The sequence below is a fragment of the Ambystoma mexicanum genome, chromosome 11, assembly GCF_040938575.1.
Source record: "Ambystoma mexicanum isolate Mex_15411 chromosome 11, UKY_AmexF1_1, whole genome shotgun sequence".
Classification (NCBI taxonomy): domain Eukaryota; kingdom Metazoa; phylum Chordata; class Amphibia; order Caudata; family Ambystomatidae; genus Ambystoma; species Ambystoma mexicanum.
In genome coordinates, this window is record NC_090934.1 from 563,620,442 (window position 1) to 563,645,820 (window position 25,379).

Consider the following 25,379-nt stretch of genomic DNA (forward strand, 5'->3'; position numbering starts at 1 on the left):
GGAGAGGTGTGAGGCGTTCTACAGTTAAATTGCGTTTGTTCCTTATTTCGATGGTATCCAGGATTGTAGAGGTGTGCATTAGTTGCTTTTCTAGGCAGAGTGTGAAACTGATGAGGTGGTGATCAGTCCATTCCACTGGTGTAATATTATCTATATCTAGTTGAGCGTTGAGGGTGAGTATCCAGTGTAGTATTCTGCCCTTCCAGTGAGTTGGAGTGTTAACTAGTTGGGTAAAGTTAATGTCTAGGAGCGTGGCGTGTAACGCTTTTGCTTTACGATCATTTAGGTCATTAAAGCCTAAGTTGATATCGCCTAAAATGATAAATTTGGTTGTTTGACTTGATGAAAGGCGTGAAAAGAAGAGGGAGGTCTGATTCAGGGTGGCTGTTGTTGTTGGGGCTCTGTACACTGCCAGTATATTGGTGGTGGTTTTGGGGTCTGTTTTCATTTTTGCAAGGAGTAGTTCATATCCATTTATTAGGTCAAGTGAGCAAGTCCTTAATTGGAGGATGGATTTCGCTATTATAGCTACGCCCCCACCCTGAGAGTGTAGTATATCGGACCTGAGGATGTCAAAGTCTGGGGGGGATTGCCAGTACTAGTATGGGGCCTGAGGCTTAATGCAGCCAGGTTTATGCTTATGTATTGCTTGAAGAATATTTTAAAAGGTGAATATATTTTCCATCCACAAAAATTTAAGAAAATTCTCTTCAAGCAATACAGCTCCTGCAATTCAGTTTTTGTTTGTTTGAAATGTTTGTTGCTGAGTTTACATAGGACAAGCAGCATGTAAAAGAAAGGGCAAATGGACATAAATCGCACCTCCATCTGCAAAACATGTCCATTGTTGCGAGTCACATTTTAACTGCCAATTATAATGCCAGTCATTTGAAGGTTTGTGTATTATAACAAATGCCATGCCGCATGCAAGAAAGTGAAATTGAGATTGGATATTGGCCCAAGAGAAGCTTTTTGGATTAATGTCCTTGATTGTACTTTCCCACGAGGAATGAGTGACTAATTTATCCCAGTCCAGTTGTATTAACTTTTCGGTGGTCTTTCCTTGAATATGCAGCGTGTCTTTGAGGTCAGACATGTCATTGGAAAATGTTTACAGTCTGTTGTCCGGTTACCAGTTTGAATTTCATTTAACCTGGATAGAATTAGATAGTTGCCATATGGGTTTGTCTTGTGGGCCTTCATAATCTATCTGCTTGTTGGACAATTCTGTATGTTGAAGTTTTTCTAATGGGTTAGATAATTTTTTGTTGCACAAATTATTTTTTGTTTGAACATTGCAATTAAAGGTACCCATTATTTTTTTTTCGATTCTAGCACTTGAGAAAGGAACGCGTGTTGTCCCAAAGAAGGTTGTGCATGCTTCACAAAGAAAAATATTTTAAATTGTCAAACATCACAATGTAATTTGGAAGATTGCAGAATAATCAATGACATGCAGCAAACAGCTATGTTCTAATGCTTTCATACTGCATCAGCCTCCACTGTAGTCGTCTTACAGTGCCAGTACCTTGTGTGAGAAACTGCCATATTGTGTCCCCTCTTGGGTATCCAGAAGGTATATTCAGTGGAGGAAGGAAAAAGGGCAAAAGTGAATGGTGGGGAGAAGCAGGATTGAGAATGGACACAAAGAACTACCAAAAAGGAAGATACAATGGGGATGTTGTAAACAGAATGTGGTTTAAGTTCATGTGTAATGGTAGACAGTGGATCAAAGGGAGAAGTGATAACGTAAGAAGTAATATAAGACACCTTGTAATGAGCATTTTTCCATTGAGGGCAGTTTTTGCACCTTGGAATGAAGTACTAGAATTAGTGGATGCATGGTTTTTTGATGGCACCACGATGAGCTCAGGAAGCCCTTGATGTTGGAGGCCAGAATTGTTGGGGAACATTTCCTGGCACCCCCTGCAAACCTCGGGTATAATCTGGGACTGCCCGGCCAACTGCCAGAAGTAATGTAGCCAAGGATTGACCATTGTGGTAGATGTAAGAGCTCCTCAAACTCCCTTATGGGGGGGATGAGACACAGGGTTTGAGGTTGACCATGCCGCTACCTGATATCACTCAGCCAGAAGGTGGATGAGGAGGGATCCTGACCGCTTTTGGTCCCCACAGAGACGAAATAACTTGGCCTCAGGAACAACCCTGTGCAGTTGTGAACCTCAGAACTCCTTTCCCCAGAAGAGACCACAAGGGAGGGAGACCAGCCCACGAACCAGTGTACAGAAACTATGACAATCCACAGAGATGCTCTGTAAATCCGTGGAAAGCTGGGAGGAATTGTGGGCACGCTATGTTTGTGTGTTTTGAACTGTGATTCCTCTGATAACCATGCCCATGATTGGGCTACCTGGAAGTTCTAGAGCCCTGCTAGGAGCTTTATATGGATGGTGATGGTTGTGTGGAAGGCTAGATTCCTCTTGGGATATCTAGGAGTGTCTTTCCCAACTTTGGCATCAGTTACCCAGTCCTGTTTATAGGGCAGCATAGACATTGTAGGTTGATCAAGGATGTAGAACACGTTTACCAGTTTCCATTTGTAGGTGTACTTTGACGTTGTGGCCCTTTTCATGAACTGACCCTTGATAAAGTTGAATATTACGTTTGGTGTTTAATTTGTCTTTTTATAGTCTTTGAAGACTATAGTTGGTGTTTCTTTTTATTACATAGTACTCTTTTTGTACAGAATAGTATGAGTACTATTGCACATGCTGGATACTATGAGCGCTGGATACTATTTGTTTGCTCATAGAATACTAAACAAAAACTTTTATTGGATACTAAATTACCGCTGAAGACCACTAATGACATATTTTTTAAAAAAAAAAAAGATTTTTCATTTTGGGTGGGCCATGCCGCTAACGTGTATTCTTTGTTTGTTTGTGGAGGGCTGCATGCCATCTTCTATCTGCTTCACAGCACTTGTCTGCCTTGTACCAAGCAACATGACATTAATGTAAAACAACATAACTAGGCATGACATAATAGCCCATGACTTAGTGCAGCATAGTTTTTACCATACTAGAATGCTAGTATGGTAAAACTAGCATTCTGTCTGTAATAAATGAAGTGGGTTTGGTTTAAAAGAATGTACTTTATAAGATTGTGTGGCCATCCTGTAACTTGCTAAAATCACTTAATCATCCAGCAGCGGCTAGCAGCCCACCTAATAATAGTCACATTATGACGGGCACATCATGCCTCTAATTGTAAATTGCAATGAAAATCTGAAAAAGAAAAACTATTGGTTGTGCTAATGCTTGTTCTGACTGAAGTCCTCTCAGCAGGTCCTCTGTTTTTACCGCTGTCCCATATATCCCCCCCTTTTTTTTGTTACTAACCATTACCCTGTCCTTGAAATGGCACTTATTATTCAGAGAATGTGTTTTCCATCCTCTCCCATATGTGGAGTAGCCTGGCATACTTGTATCAGTCTAACTGTAAGGCAGGAGCTGCCAGAGATTCCGTGAAGACTTTGTGTTTAATTGAGCACTTTTCCATTATTTATGTCAGGAAAAACTTTCCAAGTCACCTTCTGTGTTTCACAGCATCTCCTTTTAACATGCTATTTATTCAAGAATATTTAATAATAGGTTTTTATGTCCTTTTGTACCTTTTTTATTTGAGCTATTAAAGTAATTTGTTTGAATATGCATTAGTCATTATGTTTTAGTTTTACAGCCAGGAATATTGTTATTCAGTTCTTAAAAAGTCATCATAGTCGCTGTTTACCTGGACATCTATCAATATTAATTAGTTATTGTTACCCCAGGCAAAACACGTTCAATAAAGCTAGGTATTGGCATATGAACACTCAATTGTGGTTAGCAATTGGTATGGTTACAATTTTGCTTCCTCGTGTATTGACTGTTTTACACTTTGGAGCAACTTTTGGGCCCATCGATGCATAGAACTGCAATTTTCACCATTTTCCAAACTCGCCTCCAATTGTTTTGCTTCAATGGTTGATGCTGTAGTGCCATCTACTCTCCCTAAATTTATTTAGAGAAAAAAAGACTTGGAGGTTAAATGTAGGCATTCCAAACTCCTTCTGGTGGCCTTTTGATTTGTTTCCGGGAAGTCACCAGGTTGGGGTTTTCAATGTGTGGCTGTGATTTGCTCCCATAGGCGCGGAGAGAGCACTGAACCGCGCCACCCTTGCTGCTTTTGTACCCATCGGCTGAAGCTGCTCTCGGTTTATTTGAATCTGTGTCACCATCTGTACTGATTCTCCCACAGGAAGTCTTGCAGGGTGATCTAAAAGACTGGCAGTGGCATATGGGTAGATGCGCACAAGTTGATGGTGCAGTTTGTCCATGCCTTGTGAGAGCAGGATATAGAGGATGACAAGGTGGAGGAGATGAGTGCCAATGAGGACAGTAACAACTCTGATTCATGAAAGAGATGCATAGGATCAGGAGGGTTAAGAATGAGGTTGACCTTCCTGCTTCTGGTGAACTCGGTTTTCGGGCTTCTGTCCTGACACATTACAGGTATTTGAACTCCCTAGACAGGGGGTGCCAACCTTTTGAGAGCAATGGGCAACATTTGCTTACCAAATTAAACGGTGAGCAGCATCCTTACCTCGACAGAACATACTGTCTTTCAGGTGGTGACGAACCTATTGCAACCCAAATTATAAAAGTAATACAATAAATGTTACAAATTGCATATGTTGATGTGTAGCAATTAAATGTGATGTAGTTGAGGTGCAGATCTAGAGCTAGTGAATTTTCAATGGCTTGTAACTTGATGTGAGAAGAAGTTGGTGTATAAAAGGAATGTAACTGGCAAACGAGGCACGTCTTTGCACACCAGAACATTTACACTGGTCACAAAATGTAGGATTTCAAGAACACTTTCTTTGGGCTGGAGGGTTACTCCACAAAAATACGCTCTGGCAAATTGTCCATTTGTAAGCACATTGGGTCAGTAATATTCATCACAAATTCATGCATTCAAAGACCTCTGTACAGTGTAGTTTGGGAGTTATTCCTTTGATATTCGGAAGAATATATTGGTATTTAAATTCAACATTACTAACAGCAAGTTCCTTAGATTGGAATACAGTTATGCAGTGTATTTAATCATTGACACTTTGGCATACATTTCACTCATTAATCTTTTAGCCAGATGAGAGAGGTATCGGATGACAGGTTTTTCCCTCTAGGTTACTGCAATGAGCATGGAACATTTCTGACAGATATGCTGGATTGCATCAAACACAAATCTTGCTTGTACAAATTATGTATATGAGCATGATTTAATGAGGGAAAGTTGGGCATGCAGGCCACTTGTTTGTCAATTATCCACCAACTAGCTGCGCAAAGGAACAGAAGATGACGAGAACAGTGCGTACCTGGAAACTCTTGTTTTCTGCTGATTCTTCGTTACACTACTGGAAGCACACGAAACACCTGACTAAAACTTTCAAGAAAACATTCAAATAAATGGTTATCCTACACATTAACGTTTTGTTATTCAGAGCCAAATGTTTGTTTCATCCATCACTGTCAACCAATATTAGGAGGCTCTGTAATTGTAACGCTTCTGATGTGTCCACTTGTTAAGACACTGCTTCTTTCAAGATCTTTGGCTACTTTTTCAGACCAGTGATTTGCATTGCATATGTCGTGATGAATGAAATAATTGAGCCGTACATTTTTTTTTTTACACTTTTACACAGCTTTGATGTGTGTCCAGTTGTTCTTTAACAGGTTCTTGTGCTCTCTTCTCTGACTGCCAAATCCTCTACTGCAGGGCAACTGTAATCTTAGACAACTGTTGGGGACGTAGGCTGAATTTAGCTATGCTTGGCAGTGCTCTAGATATATCAGGGGATGTGTGGTCGTATTTCATCTTTGATTAATACTTTACAGGGCTCGAAATTGAGGGGAGCTGGGAGCTATTTAGATCCTTCTTGTAGCCCAGAAGAGCCTGGTTAATCTTAATTTCGATCCCCGCTTTAATACTTATGAAGTTGCATGTTTTGTTTTTCACAGAAGCCGTCCAGCCATGTGGAAGTGGATCTCTCCGGACGGGTCAAGTCCTGCAACAGGAGTAAGTATGTGGCCCATATTTTATAAGGAAGCAATGTACGTGTATTTCCAGTTACGTTGGTATTTGACCAAAAACATTAATTAACCATTGATCTGTGCAGGATGTGGCCGTCAATGTCTTCTGCAACACCTGCTAATTGTTGAGGATGTGGATGGCCAACTGCACCCACTTTATTTGTGTCCCACATTACTGTTATTTTTTATGCATTACCTGCTGCCAAGCAGTTTAGTGATTTACATTTATGTTGGGGCGATCTATGCAGTTTGTATGGTTAGTTATCTTACAGGCACTATTTTTTTATCCGTTTTTATGTTTTTGTTAATTTATAAAAAATACTGTTTCAGTCATGGACAAAGCTCCTCTTTATCATGTGTCTTGATGAGACTGTGCACACACTGTATACGCTTCTAATGCCTTTTCCAAAGATAACAATGGTTTCGTACTTCCTTTATACTACTCTGATTTTGTATACCTTAGCCCAACTATACAGGTGAAAAATAATAATACAATTAATGTGTCCCTTGTTTTCACGAATGCAAAGGGGTTGCGTAAAAAATAGATGCAATCTTTAGTGCTTTAAAAATGTTGAGGTTATCTTGTGTTCATTCAAATGTTCGAAACCCCTTTAATTGCTTCAAACTTTAGGATCAGAACAGTACAAATAATGACATTCTCTTCCTATCTGGTATAACCCACTCCTGATAATAAGACCTTACTTGAGGATTGTGGTAGTATGGAGGCTGGGGCATTTCAGTTTGCCTCCACGCTAATCAGATTTTGGAGTCGTGTGCCAGTGCAGAAGAGGCAGGTATTGGGATCTATAACAGCCCATTGAAGTGGCTTTGGCTTAACACCTCCTTTTTAGTTCTCGGTATTATGTGGTGCTAAACGTCACACACAGTAGCAAAGGCATTTGCAAAATGTCTGACCCTAACCACACCGATGCCGTCATGTCAATTGTCAGGAACTTACAAGCTTCTTCTTTGGGTTGCATGTGTCTATGTGTATGTATGTGCATACACAGGGCATTGTAGACTAAAGGAGCTCTCACAGGCAGCATTGTACACAGTAGCTCAGGCATTTACACAATGGCTGTTGCAATCTGCACAGATGCAGTTTTTCTTAATTTTCAGGGACTTACAAGGTACCTTTCTGCAATGCACATCGCCTGTTTGAATTTCTTAGCTAATTTACCATGAAGCAGAGCATGGGAAATGTTGCATTGCTTTTGTGGTCTGAGGGCACACACAGCAGCTGCACAGTTTAGGGGTGAGTGTGTGGTACTTGTGCTTCCTTCTCAGACGTTTTTACATGTTTCCAGCTTGTGTACAAATTGTAAATACAAAAGCACAATTCAGTCAACTTCCCACTTCATAGAGGCAGCATCTCTCCTCTTTCCTGTCTTCTCTAGTGTAAACAGCTATTTATGAGTTAGGCAGTAATTTCCCCTGCTCCAGGAGATCCCCTGTGGGGAACAGCTCATACCTTGTACATGTGTTAATCCTGGACAGTCCCTGGCTACCCTTGGAAGGACCACTCTTAAAATCCGAATGAATAAAGCATGGTTCTTCCCCTCGGCCCATCGTTTAGTTGTGACACAAACATACAGCTTTGTAAGGAAATCCTCCTGAAACCGTTGTCTAGCATGGGGTCAGAGACTGCAAACTCAAGATTGCAGTGTTATTGTAAAGTCCAGCCTATCCCCCTGGCCAAATCACCTTTCTGTCACCACCAACACACCACTCTTCACCATCCTGCAGCCAACGTAACCACACCCTATTTTGTAGTCCCAGGTGCTGCATGTTTTAGGGAATACACACTCCACCTTCTATCTGTTCTACTCCTTGTTTCATCATGAAGAATCTCCTGCAGGGTTGCATCATGCTACCGAGGGCCTGTGCCATGCCTAAATCTGGTGAGTTGTGGTAATTGAAGGTGGAGGTGGAGGGAGGCACGAATTTCACTTTGGGCTGTTAGAAGAGTGTGTGGACTGTTGGAGACAGCAAGTTAGACCTTTAGGCGAAAACTAGCAGGGATTCTGGGCCTGCCCTGCCCAATGCCTGATGAACGCCTTGCTCTGCTTGGATAGGCCCTGCCTTCAACTGGCAAAATTCCCAGCAGGCGACTGAGAATAGCACTTGAGCATGATGGAGTGCGGTTCGAGGCATCTCTCAGCCTGCCAACATGCTAAGGAAGATGAAATGGGTTACTGTGGTCCTCAAGGTTTAAGCAGCCCTTCCTCTGAACCAAACGTTCTTGCCTTCTATAACCGTTAGCGGTTCTATGGGATTTGGTCAAAGAGAAATCATTGAATTTGATTACAACAAATTTGAGGTTTTTTGTTAACCATTTAGCCGCAAATATATGCGGGGAGAAACCCGGACCCTCCCTTTTACTCCCCACCTTAATTATTACCCTTACCCACCCCTGCATATATTTGCATTAAAATTTGATTACAAAAATTAGTTGAAATTGAATTCGACAAATTCTCCTGCGCAGTAATCTATCTATCCCACCTTTAGCAGGTAGTTAATGGTAATGCCTGACTTTTCACTGCCCCCTTCCCTCATCTGCCAACTCACAGATACCTATGCTCCTCATGGAATACAATGTATCCATTCGAGACCGATGGAGAAAGCAAGGGACATAGGTGGAGACAAAGCAAGGGACATGGGCTGAGACAAAGCAAAGGACATGGGCAGAGACAAAGCAAAGAAAATGGATTGACAGGTGGCATTGGGAGCTAGAGAAATGGCACCTGTCTGCAAATGTCCAAGGGAAGGACTACAGGTTTGCGGGTTGTTTTGCCTTTTAAGGCCTACTCCTTTCCTTCCCCAAACTAACAGACTCCCTTCTAAGATCTTAAAACACATAGACACACACAACCTCCAAAGTATCTCCGCCAAACTCATAGAATCAGACTGGGACTCAGGAACCAGGTGCTTCTGCCCTGCACCCGTCCAGACGGGTGCAGGGCAACCTCATATGATGGCAACCTAGTATGCTAGCAACCTTGTCTGTCTCCTACCCCTTCCCTTACATTCCCCCCCCCCTCCACCACCCACCTCAAGCACTATCTGAAATGTCGTCAGGCCTAGTACGATAGTCTCTTCTTTTGTTCCTCCTCTCCCTTCCTGCACCCCTCTCCCTCACCTTTTTGTTTTTCTCCGCCTCTACCAGAAATGTCGTCAGGCCTAGTACGGTAGTCGCTGGTCTGTTTCCATTTCCTTCCCACTCGCCACCCTCCCTTACTTATCTATGTCTTAGCTCTTGCACTATCTGAAATGTCGTCAGGCTGAGTACGATAGTTAATTTCACATCCTTACTGTTCATGGCCTGTAAGAATGTCATTGTATTTTCCCTTGTTCCCTCCATTGCCGTGAAGCGCTTTGAAACACATTGTGTATAGGCGCTATATAAGTAAAGTATCAGATCATATATCACACCACAGGTTTCACATCTGCCTCTCCCACAGTCCCACTAATTTGATCCACCCCTTTTTTTCTTCAAGAGCCACACCCAGCGAGTGGCAGAAGTATGCTGTTCCACACACTTACGTTTACCCACCCATTGACTGCTCATGGCCATGCTAATCCCTATGGCAATGGCCATTCCCACCTACTTGCTGCCCCTGCCCACCTAAAACACAGCTTCCTGGGATCTCTGAGCTCGCTTTTCCAAACAGTAACATCAAACTGTGTGCTTGAAGCATCTGCCAGTGCTATTTCAGAACAGACTCCTGCAAATGAATGGCTTAATTGGAGCTGTAAATGCACCACTGGTCTAATAGAAATGCCTAATTCAAAGGGATTGTGTCCTCCGACGTATTCCTTATCTTTGATAGATAGATCATCTCCCAGCTTGCTGGCCTCGGAATTTTTTTTTCAGTAGAGGGCACTGCGCGTTGACGTCCCTCGAGCCGATGTCCCTCGACGGCCTCCGTATCAGCGTCGACCTCACCACACGTATAAATAGACTTGCGCAGCGTCTGTTGCTCAGTTCCGTTTTTCTGCGCTTCGTGGGGCCTCTGAATATCGTTGCTCAGTTCTTCAGTCAAATATATCAATATATTCACCGTGAATACCAACTCGTACTCGATGGCTTCCTCACCCGAACCGACGACTCCACAGTCCGGCTTCAAAAAATGTCGAGACTGTGGAAAGAAAATGTCATTGAAGGATCCTCGCAGGATCTGTTTGTGGTGCCTGGGAATCGAGCACCATTGTTCGGAGTGCGAGGACTGCATGTCCATGACGGCGAAAGCCTTGAAGGAGTGTAAGGGGAAGCTCGAGAGAGGTAAGGCAGTTAAAACTTCTTCGAATGTTTCCTCGGCGGAGTCGAGACATTCGTCTCCTCGCCATCACAAAAGACATTTTCGTTCTAGGTCTCGAAGCAGTGCCCATCACTCTTCGAGATCTAAGCATTCAAAAAAGAGACATTGAAGATCCCCTTCCTCGTCTTCGTCTTCTTCCGTTTCCACAAAAAGGGTCTCCTGCCCCACAAAACATAGCTCTCAGGCTGAGTGGGAGGAATTCAGGAAAAAGATGCTAAGCGTCTTCAAGAAAGCGGACTCGACACCCTTGAAGACTGCTGAGGGTGATACCCTAGGTGAAAGACCCGAAAAATCAAAAAGCTGCGAGTCTCAGTACCCGGCGAAAGAAGCCACTTGAGAGCGTCACGGACCCTCGAGTAAAGGCAGAGTTGCGTCTTCGACGCCGTCGTCGAAGCTCCCTTCGACTCATAGATCGGCGTCGTCGACGCCGTTATCGAAGGGTTCTTCGCACAGGTCTGTCGAGTCGACGCCGTCTTCGACGCCGAGAAAGGATAAACCCACGCCCACCTCACAGCCAGTAGCCATACCCAGAGCCTCGAGCACGAGAATGTCATTGACAACCTCGAGTAGAATCCCAATACTCTCAAGTTCATCGAGGCCTCTACCACCTTTCTCGATGCCTTTTTCGATGGCTTCGAAGCCTTTAACGTCCGCGTTTTCTCAGCCAATCATGACAAATTTGGCTCCTTCTGCTCTGGAAATGGGATTTATACCATTTTCAAGACCTAATCACTTCAGGGTCTTATCTTCTATTTATGAAGAAGGGGAGGATTCTGATCAGGAAAGACCTTTTGAGTTGCAGGGATCTGCAACTCCTGCACCAGAGGAATTTACCTCTGAGGAAGGTAGGATGAAAGACCTCCATGAAACCCTACAGAAAGCAAGTGGGTTGGACACTTCCCCAGAAGTGGAATTTGCCACACCAGACCCAGGGGAACATGCTGAAACCCCTTATAGAACCTTGAAGGCAAGGATAATGGAGTTTATGGGATGGTCCACACCCTCACCTGCTTTTCAGCAAGACGAACTCACAGACATCTTGGTCAAAGGTCCACAGGAGGATCCTGTGGTGCCATTTCATGCGGCATTACAAAGGAGAATAGTGGCAAACTAGGAAACGCCTGAGGTAATCCCGGCAGTTAACAAAAAATTATTAGCTAAATATCGGGTGTCTTCTGCTGACCCTGAATATTTAACCAAACACCCAACTCCGGAGAGTCTGGTTGTTCAGGCAGCTACTTCAGCAGGTAGTAAATCGGCTTACCCTACTGTTCCACAGGACAGGGATGATAAGAGATATGACTCTATGGCCAAAAAAGTATTTTCCACATGTAGCATGGCGTTGAAATCCATCAATGCTACTTGTACGCTCGCAAGGTTCAGCCACACACTTTGGGAGTGTGCTTCATCAGCAGCTGACTGCCTCTCGGAGGGAGAAGAAAGGGAAATGTTTCTCAACATCATTAAGGATGGTAAGGACGCAATGTTGCGAATCCCTTCAGACTGACATCGATTCTGCTGACAGTATCAGCAGGGCCATGGCAGCAAGTACAACACGCAGGAGATTTGCTTGGTTGTGAAAGTCTGGTTTTGCTCCAGATGTGCAAAGCAGACTCTTGAATATGCCCTTTGACGGCTCTTCTTTGTTTGGTAAGAAGGCGGATGACAGTTTAGAAAAACTACAAACATCAAAGGCAGCAGCAAAATCCTTAGGAGCTGCAATCTGCCAGAAACCATATCGCCCCTCAGAAACCTCTTGGAGAGGTAAGTCCTTTCGCTTCTATTCCGCATTCGGAAAGGGCAGAGGACAGCCGGTTCAAAGGGGTCAGAAGAAATTCACCCGAGGTGGACGGGGTAAAAGCACAAAAGCCGCAGCAGCAGGTGCCTCTTTACCCTCGGCATCTGCATCAGCCGCCTCCAAACCGCTCTGTGGACTCTCTTCACTAAACACCAGTAGGGGGCAGGTTAACTCAACATCTGACAGAATGGCAGGCTATTACGTCAGATGCTTGGGCATTGGAGACAGTTGCCCAAGGTTGCTGCCTGCCTTTTCTACGCATCCCTCAGAGTTATCCACTGCGGAACAGCTCTCTGAAAGTTCCAGATCCGCTCCTCTTGCAGGAAATTGTAGACCTGCTAGAGAAAGGTGCCATAGAACCGGTACCTGTAGCGGAGAGGAACAAGGGCTGGTACTCCCCCTACTTTTTCATACCGAAGAAAGACGGAGGACTGAGACCTATCTTGGACTTACGAGAATTGAACAAGTTCCTCAGGAAGGACAAGTTCAACATGATAACTCTCCCTCAGATCCTTCAGGCCCTCCAGCTCCAGGACTGGCTGGTATCTCTGGACCTCCAAGATGCTTATTTCCATGTGCCAATCCATCTCAAACACAGGAAATACCTGAGGTTCGCAATTGGCGGCTCTCATTATCAATTTCGAGTTCTGCATTTGGGATGACCTCCGCCCCGAGGGTCTTCACCAAGCTAATGTCGGCAGTGGCTGCAAGTCTAAGGAGGGAAGGGATCCATGTCTACCCCAACTTGGACGATTGGCTGATCAGAGCTGTATCTTCGGAACAAGCTCAGATCCAGCTAGATTATTTCTGCCACTTCCTTCACAAACTGGGCTTCTCCCTCAATACAAAGAAGTCACAGATGATACCATCACAGAAACTCCAGTTCATTGGAGCGGTCCTGGACACTTCCCTGGGAAAAGCCTCGCCTCCAGAGGTGAGGGCTCAAGATATTCTGCAGATGGTCACCAAGTTTCAAAATGCCCAACGTCTTCCCAGCCTTCGACTTTTTGAGGTTGCTAGGCCTCATGGCATCCTGCATCTTCCTTGTGCCATGGGCTCGCCTGAGAATGAGATCTCTTCAGTGGGCACTGAGAACTCAGTGGTCGCAATTCTCAGGGAGAATGACAGTCCTCCTTCAGATTCCAGACAAGGTGGCTCGAGACCTTCAGTGGTGGGCCTGCCAGAAAAACATCTTGAAGGGGGAACTGTTTTGGCAACCATGGCCGGAGATAACAGTAGTCACAGATGCCTCACTCACGGGGTGGGGAGCCCATACCAACGACTTGACCATCAGCGGTCGTTGCTCTCCATCGGAGTTCAGACTACACATCAACCTATTGGAGCTGAGAGCGATCAGACTAGCGCTGAAAGCTTTTCTGCCATCTGTACAAGGGAAAAATGTCCTGATAATGACGGACAACACAGTGGCCATGCACTACCTCAACAAAAGAGGAGGCGTAGGATCACTGCCACTATGCAGAGAGGCAATGCAGCTCTGGTTTTGGGCAATTCAAGAAGGAATCTCTCTATCGGCAGTTCACCTAGCCGGAGAGAAGAACTTGACGGCGGACGCTCTGAGCAGGCAGGGCACAGTCTCCCACGAGTGGGAACTAGCTCAGGAAGTCCTTCAGGAGATCTTCGCCCTTTGAGGAACCCCTCAAGTGGATCTGGTCGCCACCAGTACCAACAGGAAGTGCGATCTGTTTTGTTCAAGGGAATTTCCCCGAGAGGAGCTCTAGGGGACGTGTTCATAGTGGACTGGGAGTTTCCACTCCTGTATGCGTTTCCACCAGTCCCTGTCATTCCTCAAGTGATCAGGAGGTTGAGAAGATTCCGGAGAACCATGATCCTAATTGCCGCAGACTGGGCCAGGAGAACGTGGTACCGGACCTTCTGGACATGTCCATCTGCCCTCCAATTCGTCTTCCACTCAAGGAGAATCTTCTCTCACAGAAGGGAGGTCAGGTTCTCCATCCAGACATCAGAACCCTAAACCTTCACGCCTGGCTTCTGAAAGGTTGAGATACAAGGATTGGGACCTCCCTGATGACGTCATGGAAGTGTTGCTTTCGGCCAGAAGGCCAGCAACAAAGTCTTTATACCGCTGCCGTTGGAACAAGTTTTGCAGCTGGTGTAGAGAAGAGAATATCAACCCCTTTTCATGTGGTACACCAACGGTGTTATTCTTTCTACTCTACTTGGCAAATTCAGGCCTTCAAGTTGGCACTATCAAGGGATATCTCGCAGCGCTATCGACCTTCAAGCGCACTGTGGAGGAGCCTTCGTATTTCAAATTACCCTTAGTAATACAATTTCTAAAGGGATTAACTAATGTCTACCCTCCAAGACCTTTCCAGGTTCCTTTATGCGACTTAAATTTAGTCTTAAATTTCCTGATGGGTACTCCTTTCGAACCACTCCACTCTTGTTCGCTAAGATTTCTCACCCTTAAAACTGTCTTATTAGTGGCTTTAACATCTGCCTGAAGGGTGAGCAAATTACAAGCTCTATCTTGTAAACCCCCTCATACAATTTTTCATAAAGACAAGGTTGTCCTACAGGTGAAGCCTAATTTCCTCCCAAAGGTGGTTTCTGAATTCCACATCACTCAGAAAATGACTTTACCTTCATTCTATCCGCCTCCCCATCCGGGGAAAGAGGAAGAAAGGCTACATAGGCTGGACCCAAGGCAGGCTTTAAGCTTTTACACCAGCAGACTTGCTAGGATTAGGCAAGCAGACCAACTGTTCGTGGGTTACTCAGGGCACAAGTTGGGACTACCGATAACAAAACAAACCATTTCCAGATGGATTATTTTGGCCATTCTGGAATGTTACAAACTGGCAGGGAAAGAGCCTCCTCAAAATCTTAGGGCTCATTCAACCAGGGATGTCGTAGCCTCCTCGGCCCTCCAAAGAGGGGCTTCGGTTCGAGACATATGTGCGGCTGCCACATGGTCGTCCGCACATACCATCACAAGATTTTACAACCTGGATTCCTCCTCTAGTCAAGAGACTAGGTTTGGCAAAGCCGTATTACATTCGGTTCATTCCTAAAAGGAAACATGGCGTTTTACTCCCACCTCCAATTGCACACCACTGCTATGGGAGTCTATCAAAGATAAGGAATACGTCAGAGGACACAATACCTTCGAAGAACAAGTTACTTCTTAACTTGTAACGTTCTTTCGATGGGATGTTCCTCCGACGTATTCCTTATCGCCCCTCCCATCCATCCCCGCACTAATACTTCCCTTGTGGTTGCAGCTTACGCTCCTTCAAGGTCAATAACCAATTCATGTAAAACAACTGTTAACGTCAAAACGGAACTGAGCAATGGACGCTGTGCGAGTCTATTTATACGCGTGGTGACGTCCACGCCGATACGGAGGCCGTCGAGGGACATCGGCTCGAGGGACGTCGACGCGCAGCGCCCTCTACTGAAAATAAAATTCTGAGGCCAGCAAGCTGGGAGATGATCTATCTATCAATCAAAGATAAGAAATACGTCGGAGGAACATCCCATCGAAAGAACGTTACAAGGTAAGAAGTAACTTGTTCTTCTAGTTTTAATTTTTGATTTTCACTTTTCAAAAGCAAGTCACAAGAGTCATAACAAATGGTACATAACATTGAAATCCGACCACTGAGTACAGGCTAGCAAATAATGAAACAGAATTTAATAGTCAATAATGGTTCATAAAAATCAAACATTGCCTAATTCGAGTGTTTCTTCAGCCACTTCATTTATAAGCAGTATGATGTACGTCTTTCACTAACATCCTGTTAAAAACAAACCTTGGCAAAGCAAACACTTTTGTCTTGTGCATAGCTATTAGGCTTTTTCCAGGCGCTGATATTCTATGCCCAAGTACTTGGACCATTTTTCAGCTGCTACGAGCCAGTTAGTACCTTTTTACAGTGCCTGGCAAATGCCTATACCATGCTTATACAAAAGCCAAAACTGTTGGCATTGTCAATGTTTGATTTTATTGTACATCATTGTTTTCTATTCATACGCATTTATTCAGAAGTATTAGCTTCTTTTTTTTTTAAAATTTCAAAAATTGCTATGAAAAGGAGCACTTTTTTTTTCTTAAACCGAAGTACACATTTAACCATTTGAGTGACCTGACCTACTAATTCTCCATCGCTTTTCAAATGCTCCTGCCAGAGTCCACGCACTCGCAAACAATTGTTCCTTTGTTTGACCCGATGACTCCATGTCAATCTAACACCACATTTCCTGCTCTGGTTTTATTTTTTCGAAATCATTTGTATCTGTGCTTCAATTAATTTTGATGAATTGAAGTTGCCTAAAACTGCCAGGGAGGTAAAGGCCGATAATTGGGGGGGGTGGGGGGGGGGGTGGGGGGGGTGAGGGTTGTGGACTTTTGCTTTGGCTTTCCTTTTAGAGATCAAGTTCTGACGCTAGGTTACTTCTCTGGTAAGGCTCCATTGGTATGGGCCCTGATAAGTGCTTTTCCAACAAAGGTGTTGGTTGCCTTTTGGGATTGTTGTGGAAGCACTGAGGATGCAGAATTCGATCTGTCCTCTTTTGGCTGTGTCCTTCCCGAGTCTTCCATCTATTGCTACTGCTCCTCCTCATCTGCTGGGGCCTTCCTTTCATCCTGAGACCGTTTTCTGGGCCGTTTTACTGCATTTTCCTGTCGTTTCCCACCAGTGTCTGCTGCCTTAGTTTTACGGCTGCCGCCAGTTGGAAAGTTGTTGGGCTGCCAACACCCCACCAGATCTCCTTGTCTGGGCCGCCTCTGGCCGCTACAACCATTTCCCTGCTGCAGAGGCCTTTGTTGCTGGTGTGGCATCCGCATTTACCTGCTGAACATCCGACGTCTGCCGTGTGCAGGTTGCCCGGTCCACCTGGAGCTCTCTCCATCATCAATTCCACTTCTGGATGATGGATCCCACTTCTTTGAAGGACGATTGTTCTTCTTTTGGGTCGTCAGGGTCATAGTTGGCTCAGGGTGCAAGTACCTGGGTGACTCAATCCTTTATTTCGGTCTTTAAAAAGAATCTTCTACTTACTTGGTTGGTCTGCTCTTCTGGAACAGTGTTTTCTGGATCCAACACTGTAAATAGTCACCGCTGGGCCCTGGGTTGGCAAGTTATTTATGATACTCGCCCTCAAGGGTCTCAATTGTCGTCTGGTTCTACAGGCCCCTTTCTACAGTATTTCCCCATTGTTTAATGTTGGGGTTGAATCCTTCTCTGCTCCTTGGGCTGCTGGGTCTTGAACCCTCCACTGGCTTTCTTCTGGGGTCGACCGCTTTCTTCCAGGCACTACTGTGGGGGAGCTGGACCTTACCTGGCTTTTCTGCATACGCACAAGTTAGCATATAGACTGTGTCCTGTTGTTTCCTATGGGGCACTTTCTTCAGCTTTGACCTTCTACAAGTAACACTGCAAGGAACTTCCATGGACTGTGGCATTTCTTCTGGGGTCCCCGTTAAGTCCTTGGAGTTCTTCACCAAGCCCCGGACTTTTAGACACCGCCACTGATTTATTAGCAATTTCTGATCTGTGCATTACACTCCTGTATTGGATGTACATTGTTTCACTGAGGTGATACTGTTTCCCCTCTCTTTACTTTACTTTTAATTAACTTGTATAGCACAGCAATGGACACTGGGGCATAGTGGCACTGACATGACAAAAAAAAACAGAACACAGGGCGAACAATCTCTAGTGTGTAACGTGCCCTTCTGGGCCTAGGGACTGTCTTCCTAAAATATATCTGGGACTTTGGTAGCCATCTTCACAGTGTTGGACATTCTGTTGCCCTGTGATTTACATCTAAATGCCACAACTGTGCGACATGCACCTGTATTATGTGTATATTTATGCTTTAGAAGGAAACCTTTGCTAAGTTCTGTAAGATACCCTTCGATCCTGACTGATAATTATTTATTTGTGTAATATTGTCCAAGGGTTTCCTTAACTCACCTCTGGTAGTCAATATGTATTTTGTCTGACACTATGCACAGCATGTGAATCTAAGCAGATACAAGCATCAGAAATACAATTACGGTGAGTAATGTATCCCATACATTTTTTATTTGGATTTGTTATTCAACAATTTTTACAAAAATGAAACATTTCTCCATGTCCAATTTGCTTGTTAATACTAATGGTTTCCCTTTTACTTCACTACTAACTGTTCAACATCTTTTTAGGTTGATGTTTCTTTCTGCATAAATATTTAAATAGTTTGTGTTTGGCCTTAGAAATATTGTATATTTGTTCAGTATACCAGTGGTAGTGTCTTCTTTTGTGGTGCCTAGTGGGACTAATTGTACCTCCCTGCCAGCCTTCCATCCCCCTTAAGTTAAGCCTCACTGCTCTGCTAGGCCTACCATTGGTGTTTGGCCTTTCCTTTTGGTTAACCACTGTTCTACCATAGATGGTTACACAGCCCTCATCATAGGGTTGTGCAAAAAGCTCCTTAACAATAAACATGATATATATTTATTTTTCTCACTTTCCAGGACAGTTTTTAATGTAACGCTTCATTCACCAAAGCAAGTTTTTCTCTCCATCTTCCTCTTTTAGTAAAAAAGAAATACTGCAATGGTATAGCATACCTTTTGATATGCTGCGAAACATAGGTCATGAGTCAGAATTGTTGACACAAGTGTAATAGGGAAACGTTTGAGCACTGACTCACACAGTATGAAGTGATAATGGCTGATTCACGAAGAGCGACCAACTTGTGCTTGGTTCAGACGTGATTTATCGCTTGGCAGAAAAATGTTTGGAAGCTGGCAGTGGAGGTTTTACAGTGACTCTGATCATAGTGGAGAAGGGCAGGTGGTGAAGGAGATGTTTTGCCACCCACATCAGACCTGAGTAATCTAGGATGGATGCCAGTTACTGGATGCCTGAGGTGGGCATCTCAAAGGACTTGCGAATTGTTGTAGCTTCAATACAACACATAGTAACCAAAGTGGAGAAGTATTATTCTTTCATGAAGGCCAGGTTTGAAGTGTTGAATAGACTTATGGCTGGTGCTAAAAATTATGTCCATAGCATGGATCACAATTGGGCACATCAAGTGGAGGGTTAACTAAATAAATGTTCAGCTCTCCAAAATAGCAGAGATTAAAGAAAAAGTGGTGGGGTCCATTATTTTACTTTATCAGTAAATGGAGATTGCAGAAAACGTAGGAGCGCTGTTCGTGTGAAGGTTTTAATGGTGCCAGGTGCCGTAATTTGTATCCGATGCTGTCTACCCTACAATTCTTGTTGGCTTAAATGGTGCACCTTCAAGACCACGGACACGGCTTTAATATCGAGGGCTTACTGCCTGCCAATAAGACCGTGACTTGGAATACTCTTTCAGGTGGGACAGTTGTGATTCTCATAGGGGTCACAGATTCACTCATGGTACTACTCTGGAAAGTGAAGCAGACGCAATTATTGACACTAGAGAGTCCGCAGATTCTCCTTTTGCCAGACCTTTGTGAGACCTCAATGGTGAAGAGGCAGGGGCTGTTGGTGGTGAGGAAGGAACTTGCAAACTTGTAGATGGTGACCTGTATGGCACCCTGCAAAGTTGCGATTAGTCTTATTGCAATAAATGCTATGTGATAGTGAACCAGATGAGGCAGAGAGTGTAGGGCAGCAGTGATTTCTAGTTCTTAATTGATGTCTCCTGTTTTCTTTGATCCCAATGTTTGAGGACTTGAGTGGGATTTTTGCTTGCTGTCCATGCGGTGTGATGGTGTTGGGGTATTCTAAAATATGGGGATGAACAACTTCTATTTGTGATGTTAGTAGCTAAGATTTCGTTTTTTGTGGTGAATCCCTTTTATTAAATTGAAAGGTGTTAAAAAAACAACAACAATGCCATTGTTTCTGCTCCTGAGGTTTCTGATTTGCAGTTCATGCTCCAGTTCAGTGGCAGCCTGCCGCACTCACACTGCATCCCTGACATAATCGTAAACACAAACCTGTTTTGCTTTTCCGACTGACACAATCCTCTTTTTCCAATTATAATATTGCAATCTTTAGTATTTCCTCTCTCTCCTTACCCTCACCTATGATTTCCATACATTCAGCATCGATGCAAAGAATTGAGAGACGTGGATACGGAGTAGCGGCAGCTGATCGAGTCTGAGAGAGTTTGCTGGCAAAGACCGAGAAAACTTGCAAGTGAATGTCGGCACTGCTGAGTCTGCATCTTGTACCTTTGCTGGTGCTGAATGACACTCATGCCACCAGAGTTGTGACAGCCATTGGACCTGCCAGTTCACAAAGCTTGCCTGCTTCGACAACCCTCATTTTTCCTTTCTTCATCCTTTTGTGGCCCCTCAGCTGTTCTGCTTTCTGTTCAGACTGTTACAGCTGCTGTACCAGTCATTAGGAGGCCAAGAGCCATAATCTTGCATCCCCTTCTCTGTTTTGCTAAAAGGAACCAACCACTGTCTAGATGCTGTTGAATGTTTCAAAAGAATCCCAAACGCAAGGTCCTGTTTCTAACGTTGGGATTAAACCATAAGGGAACCACAAGACCCATACCAGTATCCTGCATGACCAATAGGCGGGAGCCACTTGCTCCTGCCTATTTTTCTACGGGTGCTGGGTACCGTGTTTGGACATGGATTTTCATCCAGAAGTCCCTCAAAGAGCCTACATAAAACAAATGTCAGTTTCTGGGTTGAACCCTATTGTTATGATTATTTCTTAATTAAGTGGGAATATCTGGCGTGTGCTTCTGATTAACCCCTAGAGTCTCTGCTTCTCGAATATATTTCTGTAAACTTTGTTTAAGTCCATAAGGTGTTACACAGAATTCGTGTCACCCCACGTTCTCTCTTTATAGATGTCTTCTGGTTGCTCGACCACTGTTACTCATAGTGAGCAGACCACAATAAAAGGGAAGTGTAAACTGACTTAGAGTGGCTACCTGTGATCACTGAACAGGTAGCAGAGAATTCTCATAACAGCATATATAACTTAAATGCTGCCATCAGTGGTGATACGTGCTGCATTGTGTTCCACTTTCCTGGCCCAATACTGGGGGAGGGGACATTCATATTTCTCCTTCAGTTCTGGTCTTCCCAAACCATCGGGTTTCCAATTTCTATGAACACGATTACTTCCATCCTATGTACTGCAAATGATGAATGCACCATGTAATCGAGTAATGTTAAGCAAATGTGCATTTAAAGAAATGCACTGTTTGACTTGTGGTGTTTACGGAGTAAGTGCGCGCGCGTGTGAGTGAAATGTGCATGTGGAGTGCGGCAGAGCCCTCAGCTGTGGCAGTTGCTCTGAAACGGCTGGTGTTTCACTGTTTTGGTTGACTACGGCCTGTTGAACTGTTGGACAATTTAAAGTGTTTTGCATAGTATCGTGAAATGTTTATCACATGTGCATGTAAGGTAATGGTTCTGTTTTTATGTGCACGTTTGTCAAACGTGCACATAAACTCTTGCAGAGCGCTCAGCGGCAGACAGTTGCTCTGGGGATGGATGGAAAGGTATGCTCACACTGCTTACTCCACGTTTTGGTTCTCTGTAGTGTTGGACAGTTGATTGCCACATCAGATGCAGTCTGGCTGTCGCATGTTCATGGACATGGCAAGCCACAATGCACCCAGGTCATGAGCGGTTGATGTTACATTGCTGTTCTGATAATTTGTGTGAGGTTGGCTGCTTGTTGGTAAGCATGAATGTGTAGATGTGTGTGTGTGGTGTCCTTCTCCTGCATTCAGGTGAGCTGTTTGAAGTATGTGGTTGGGCTACGGTCTGCTAAGCTCCCGGATGGCTTGAGGTGCTTTAGGGCAGTGGCAGGGGGTAGTTTGGTGCTGTGCAGGTATCCCATCGAAATTCCACCCATCGATGAGAGAATGCTATACCAGCTTTTACACAGTCTACTCTTTACTAGGCCACTCTGAGCCTCTGCAGTCAGAATTAATGGGTTTGTGTGGTAACATTCAAATGTATACTCTGGCAATTATGCCATCAAACTTTAAGGATTGTGTGTGCACATATCGAGCCCCTCATTCATCCAAACATTAAATAGTGTACCAACTGCCATCTCCTCAAATCTCCCTTGCAACACAGTCCATTTGATCCCAAACCTGGTAGGACGTATTCTTGTTTTCTACATCTTAACTCTCTGGTCCACCTAACAGGAGTGTGTGCACCCATGCCATCACACAGCAATCTCAACTCCCCTCCCCCCGCCCCACCCACATCCTGCATCCCTCCTTTCTTTCTCTCTGAGATTCCATCTTTCACATCTTTTCCTTCCCCCAAACTAATGTAGTTATACAGCCTGCGAGGACACAGTACCCAATTTTACAGATGCGTCTAGGCACCCTACTAAGCGAGTATAACAGCTCGTAACATAAAATAACGTCATGAGCAGTGTATGTAGAAGGGAAATGTAAGGTTGCGTTGATAACAATGACTGGCGAATTTAAATCTTCGTTTAGGTGTTAAGTTCCTTCAACTGAATGGAATTTGCGAGAGTTTATTTTACCATGTGTTATTACATAACCAAGCCAGAGAATGCGAGTTGAAAGTGCAACCTCGCCACCGTAGGGGAAGCCTTTCACTTATATTTTGCTAGCTTTGAAATAATGTCAAAGTGCATGCTGAACAACTCTCTGTTTTAAGTGAAGATAATTAGGATAAAAAAAATATATGCACTGGCATCATGGATAATTCAGACGGATCTCCTGATTCCGAAGGGAATAAGCATAGCTGACATCATGTAGCTTAAAACGGTATTCAAGTACATCTCCTACAGGCAACGCGGCGGTTTATTACGATGCAAGAAAGGGGGCGACTGTAAATCGAAAGTAATGGTCTGACTGGATAGAGTTTATGGTCTTTATATTTTGCTAAGTTACGTCTGCCTGTGCCACTTTATACCGCAAAGCTTTCTATATTCTTTTTCTCATCAGAAGGTTACAGCGTGTCGTGTAATGGGGGGGGGGGGGAGTGTAGGGAGGGACGATAGTTCCATGAAGCTATATTAATCAGCCAGTTGAAGGGCTTCCCCAGCACGTTCACACCAGTTAAATTCATATCCGAGTGAGCCGCCAGTCCATTTCGTACTTAACCCTTGCTTCTTAACCAGTCCCTTAATTGTCCTGTACATTCGGTTAGGAATTGTTTTCTTTGAATGTAGTTGTTCTGGCCTATTCAGCGTGGTGGTGTTCAAGAATGCTGTTCCCCTTTTTTGTAGGCACCGGGTGTGCAAGCTGAGACCAGCAACATGTCGATGACCGAAATAAGCGAACAGCTGGCACAGACGCAGCAGCTGGTGGTGCAGCTCAAGGAACTGATCCGGGAAAAGGATAATCAGCTACAAAGTAAAGAGCAACAACTAAAGGTCTGCAGATTTGATCCACTGCTCTGAAGTTCCACGTTAAAGTAACATTGCTCTGAATCATCTATATTAGATTTGGTTTTTTCCGCACGTCCTCTGCATGATTGTCATATATTCAGCGCTCTGAACGTTTGTATTTGAAAAATGTTGGGACAGTCAATCTCTGACCGCACACAGTGTGTAAGAAATAGCTGCACACACTGTGGTCTTTAACACAACCTTTGGAGCTTTCTTAAATTGGGCTTGTGTTTTGCTGTCATATAGGTATTCCAGAAGGCAACAAATTATTATTGTTGGCAAAGTCTTTCTGCAACACACCAATAATATAAAATTGGTTATTTAGCTTGTGCTCTGTATGATTTTTGGTGGAGTCATGTTTTGAACCTTAAAGTGGAGATATTATTTGACTGTAATAAGATCACGGTTTTAGTAGCACAAGAATCCTTAAGTGCTACCAACCGCCGGCTTCTTCTGCACAGGAAAGTGTTTAGAGGAACCTAATGATGAAACAGCCACCATAAAGAGTGCTTCATTGATTTTTCTGTTAAAGCACCATTAACGTATCACATTTAACTCCTCATCAGTCCGATTGAGATGCTGTTTCTTTTGAAAGAGTGCATGGTCCACAGTTGGGAGGCTGAGTCCAGTCAAAATATCCTGTGACTGGTGGTGAAGCTCAGCCAACATCAACTGTTAAGTGCCCGTTTATCTTGGTGCCTCAGCTTCACATTAGTATACGGTCTAGCTTTTGCCTAATATTACGGTTGAATGCCATGTTGTGTGTTTTAAAAAAAAAAAAGAACTTCTAGTTATTCCACTTCTTTGCAGCCATACAGCCAGTTGAAAACTCCACTACTGCAGGGCCCCTCAACAGATCAAATCTAGATTCTCAGAGCAAAACCTTCTCTTGCATTTGTAGTGGTGAGTAATAGCATTAGTGCTCTGAATGCCCCTAAGGCTGTCTCTGCGGAGAATGTCACATTACCTAACAGCGATCCCAGTCTCCTTTAAAGCTATGTGAAAGTCCTACCAAGACTATTAGCTGCAAAATGAGAAAGAACTGCTTGTTGTTGAAACAGTCAAACATTTACAGACAGACATTATCATAACACAAGGTTCATGTATCATATGTTGTGCTCCATCTTTGCTTTTAATGCCCAATAGTAAAGTATTGAGAAAAGTAATTGAGGGATTGCTCCCAACACTGAACTATTATACTCCAACGTGAAGAATATTGTGTGTACTGTCTATTTAATTTACAGGCTCTGTTTAGAATGCCATGAGGGCTCCAACCCCACAAACATATTTAAATATTGGGCAGCTGGCAAAAATGATGATCTTCTCTCACTCTGACAGTTTAATATGCTGCCCAGACTTCAAGTGGCAATAAGATAGGAGTTATATTGTAAGAAAAACATGTAAATTAAAAGGTAAATGTGGTTCGTGTCAAAACGTTTTTCTCTTTTTTGTTTGTTTACGCCAACAGATTAATAATTGAATCCTTGTGTTAAAACTGGGATTACAATCTGCAAGTTTACTGGAAAAGTCCTGCCTACAGCAAGAGGATCGATGAAATATGGAAGCATTACGAATAACTGGTCATGCAGCTTTCTGTTGGTGGGGCCACTTTAAGAAGTAGACTTAGTTCACTTATATTTCCATGATTGCAATCTGGGCCGGAAAGTTGCATCCACCCAAGATGGTTTGTTTCTTGGTCTGTTGGGAGCTAGTTTGTCAGTTATCCTTTAGGGATAGAGAGGTGAAATATTGCTCTGCTTCGAATTCTGGGAATTAATAACTTCCA

General features: G+C 43.8%; 1 protein-coding gene across 4 annotated transcripts in view; it reads left to right on the plus strand.

Moving 5' to 3' along the window:
* The window catches only part of LOC138503575 (golgin subfamily B member 1-like), a 1,546,163-nt gene that overhangs the window by 131,391 nt on the left and 1,389,393 nt on the right, over positions 1 to 25,379 (plus strand). For all 4 annotated transcript variants that reach the window (XM_069623402.1, XM_069623405.1, XM_069623404.1 and 1 more), the window contains exons 2-3: positions 6,024 to 6,081; positions 23,432 to 23,578. In XM_069623402.1, the coding sequence (XP_069479503.1) occupies positions 6,037 to 6,081; positions 23,432 to 23,578 (192 nt within the window). In that variant the 5' untranslated portion in view covers positions 6,024 to 6,036. The remainder of the gene's footprint in view (positions 1 to 6,023; positions 6,082 to 23,431; positions 23,579 to 25,379) is intronic.